Below are 2126 nucleotides of genomic sequence, written 5' to 3'. Positions count from 1 at the left end.
CACCGCTACAGCGGGTTGTGGGGACGACGGCGCGGGGTTCAAATCACCCCAAAACCTCCCCCGCCCCCTTCCCCGCCGCCGCCGCCGCGGCTCACCGATCCCGCCGGCGCCGTCTTACCGGTTTTGGTGATGGCTTGCGACCGCAGCACCGTCCGTCGGTGTTTGGATAAACTCTTACGCTACCGACCTTCGGCTCAACGTTTTCCCGTCATCGTTAGCCAGGATTGCGGTCACGCCGAAACCGCTCGCGTCATCGCCTCCTACGGCGACGCCGTGGCTCATATCCGACAACCCGATCTCAGCGATATCCCGGTCCCGGCAGAACACCGTAAATTCCAAGGTTATTATAAAATCGCTCGGCATTATCGTTGGGCGTTGGGACAGGTTTTCCGGACTTTCCGTTACCGCGCCGCCATCGTGGTAGAGGACGATTTAGAAGTCGCTCCGGATTTTTTCGAGTATTTCCAAGCGGCGTTCCCGCTCCTCCTCGCCGATCGCAGCCTCTGGTGCGTTTCCGCTTGGAACGACAACGGGAAAGAGCAAATGGTGGACGTCGGACAAGCCGAATTACTTTATCGGACTGATTTTTTTCCCGGTCTTGGTTGGTTGCTTTTAGCCGAACTTTGGGATGAACTCGAACCCAAATGGCCGCGAGCTTTTTGGGACGATTGGATGCGTCAACCCGAACAACGTCGAGATCGGTCTTGCGTCCGCCCCGAAGTCTCCCGTACGATGACGTTCGGTCGTAAAGGAGTGAGCCACGGGCAATTTTTCGATCAATATTTAAAATTTATCAAACTGAACGACCGTTTCGTGCCTTTTACCCAACTGGATCTTTCTTACCTCAAAAAAGAAGAGTACGAACGTTCTTTTCTCCCCAAGGTTTACGCCGCGCCGGAGGTGAGGGTGGAAGAGCTCCAAGGGAATCGGCGGCGGGAGCTGGGCGCCGTCCGCTTGCAGTACAGCGGCCGCGATTCCTTCAAAGCCTTCGCCAAAGCCCTGGGGCTGATGGACGACCTCAAATCCGGCGCCCCCCGCGCCGGCTATCGCGGCATCGTCAGCTTCGTCTATCGGGGACGTCGCGTTTATCTCGCGCCTCCTTCGGACTGGAGGGGTTACGATCCCAGTTGGAGTTAGCGGGCGCCGGGGAGAGGGGGCTGTTGTTCCCCTTGTTCATTGTTGTTTTTTTTTTTTTTGAGGGGTTTCCCCCCTTTTTTCATCATTTTTTTGTTGTGGTTGGTTGGTGTGGCTTTAGCGGGGAGGATTTGGCCGCTCACCCGGCGCTTTCTCCGCTGCCGCCCCGGGGGAAATTCGGGGCGAAGGCGGCTCCCAGCGGAGAAATTATTTTCCAGAATAAAAGGCAAAAAAAAAAAAAACCACCCTAAAAAAAAAAAAAACCAACCCAAAACCCCAAAATTCAGATTTCTTTTGCTACCGCTCCGCCTGGCTCACTCCGTGCGTCCCAGGCCCTATATGGCTCTATAGGGCCTCGTCCCTGTATCCAGCTTGATGGACTTATATAGGCCTGTACAGATCTATATGGGTCTATACAGATCTGTATCGGTCTATACAGATCTATATGAGCCTATACAGAGCTATATGAGTCTATACAGATCTATATGAGCCTATACAGAGCTATATGAGTCTATACAGATCTATATGAGCCTATACAGAGCTATATGAGTCTATACAGACCTACGTGCCCTGCCCCTATATGGTCTCAATCCTATATTTCAGGCCCTGTATTGGGCTGTGGGGTCTAGGACATGTATAAGGGACTGTGCTCTAGTCCCTATATGTGCCTGTGTACTCTGGGCCTTATATATGCTACATATATACACATACACTGTATTGTATGGGGTCATATGGTCTGGGCTATGTCCGTATAATGGGCTGTAGGCTCTGGGCGCTATATCCAGGCCCTATATCACAGCCCATATGCTCCCCTCGCTGTAGTTATGCCCTATACCTGCTGGTCTATATGTTCTGCTCTATATGTTCCAGGCTTGGAGAACCGGGGATTTATACCCAGGTCCGGGGGGCATTATTTTTGCTGCTAAAAAGCCCCTTTTATGTTAAAAAAGCCCCTTTTTAGCCGAAATAAACCTTCAGACGTGGGTTTTTGG

General features: G+C 52.4%; 1 protein-coding gene across 1 annotated transcript; it reads left to right on the top strand.

Moving 5' to 3' along the window:
- Positions 1–69: 69 nt before the first annotated feature.
- Positions 70–1137, top strand: MGAT1 (mannosyl (alpha-1,3-)-glycoprotein beta-1,2-N-acetylglucosaminyltransferase; the record flags this gene model as incomplete). The annotated part of the gene is made up of 1 exon (XM_009578490.1): positions 70–1137. A coding segment is annotated over one exon (1068 nt), but the record flags the coding sequence as incomplete, so codon positions are not given.
- Between the last annotated feature and the right edge of the window lie 989 nt (positions 1138–2126).

Source organism: Fulmarus glacialis, unplaced genomic scaffold, assembly GCF_000690835.1.
Source record: "Fulmarus glacialis isolate BGI_N327 unplaced genomic scaffold, ASM69083v1 scaffold35125, whole genome shotgun sequence".
In the NCBI taxonomy this organism is placed as follows: domain Eukaryota; kingdom Metazoa; phylum Chordata; class Aves; order Procellariiformes; family Procellariidae; genus Fulmarus; species Fulmarus glacialis.
This window is presented reverse-complemented; position numbering and strand designations above follow the sequence as displayed.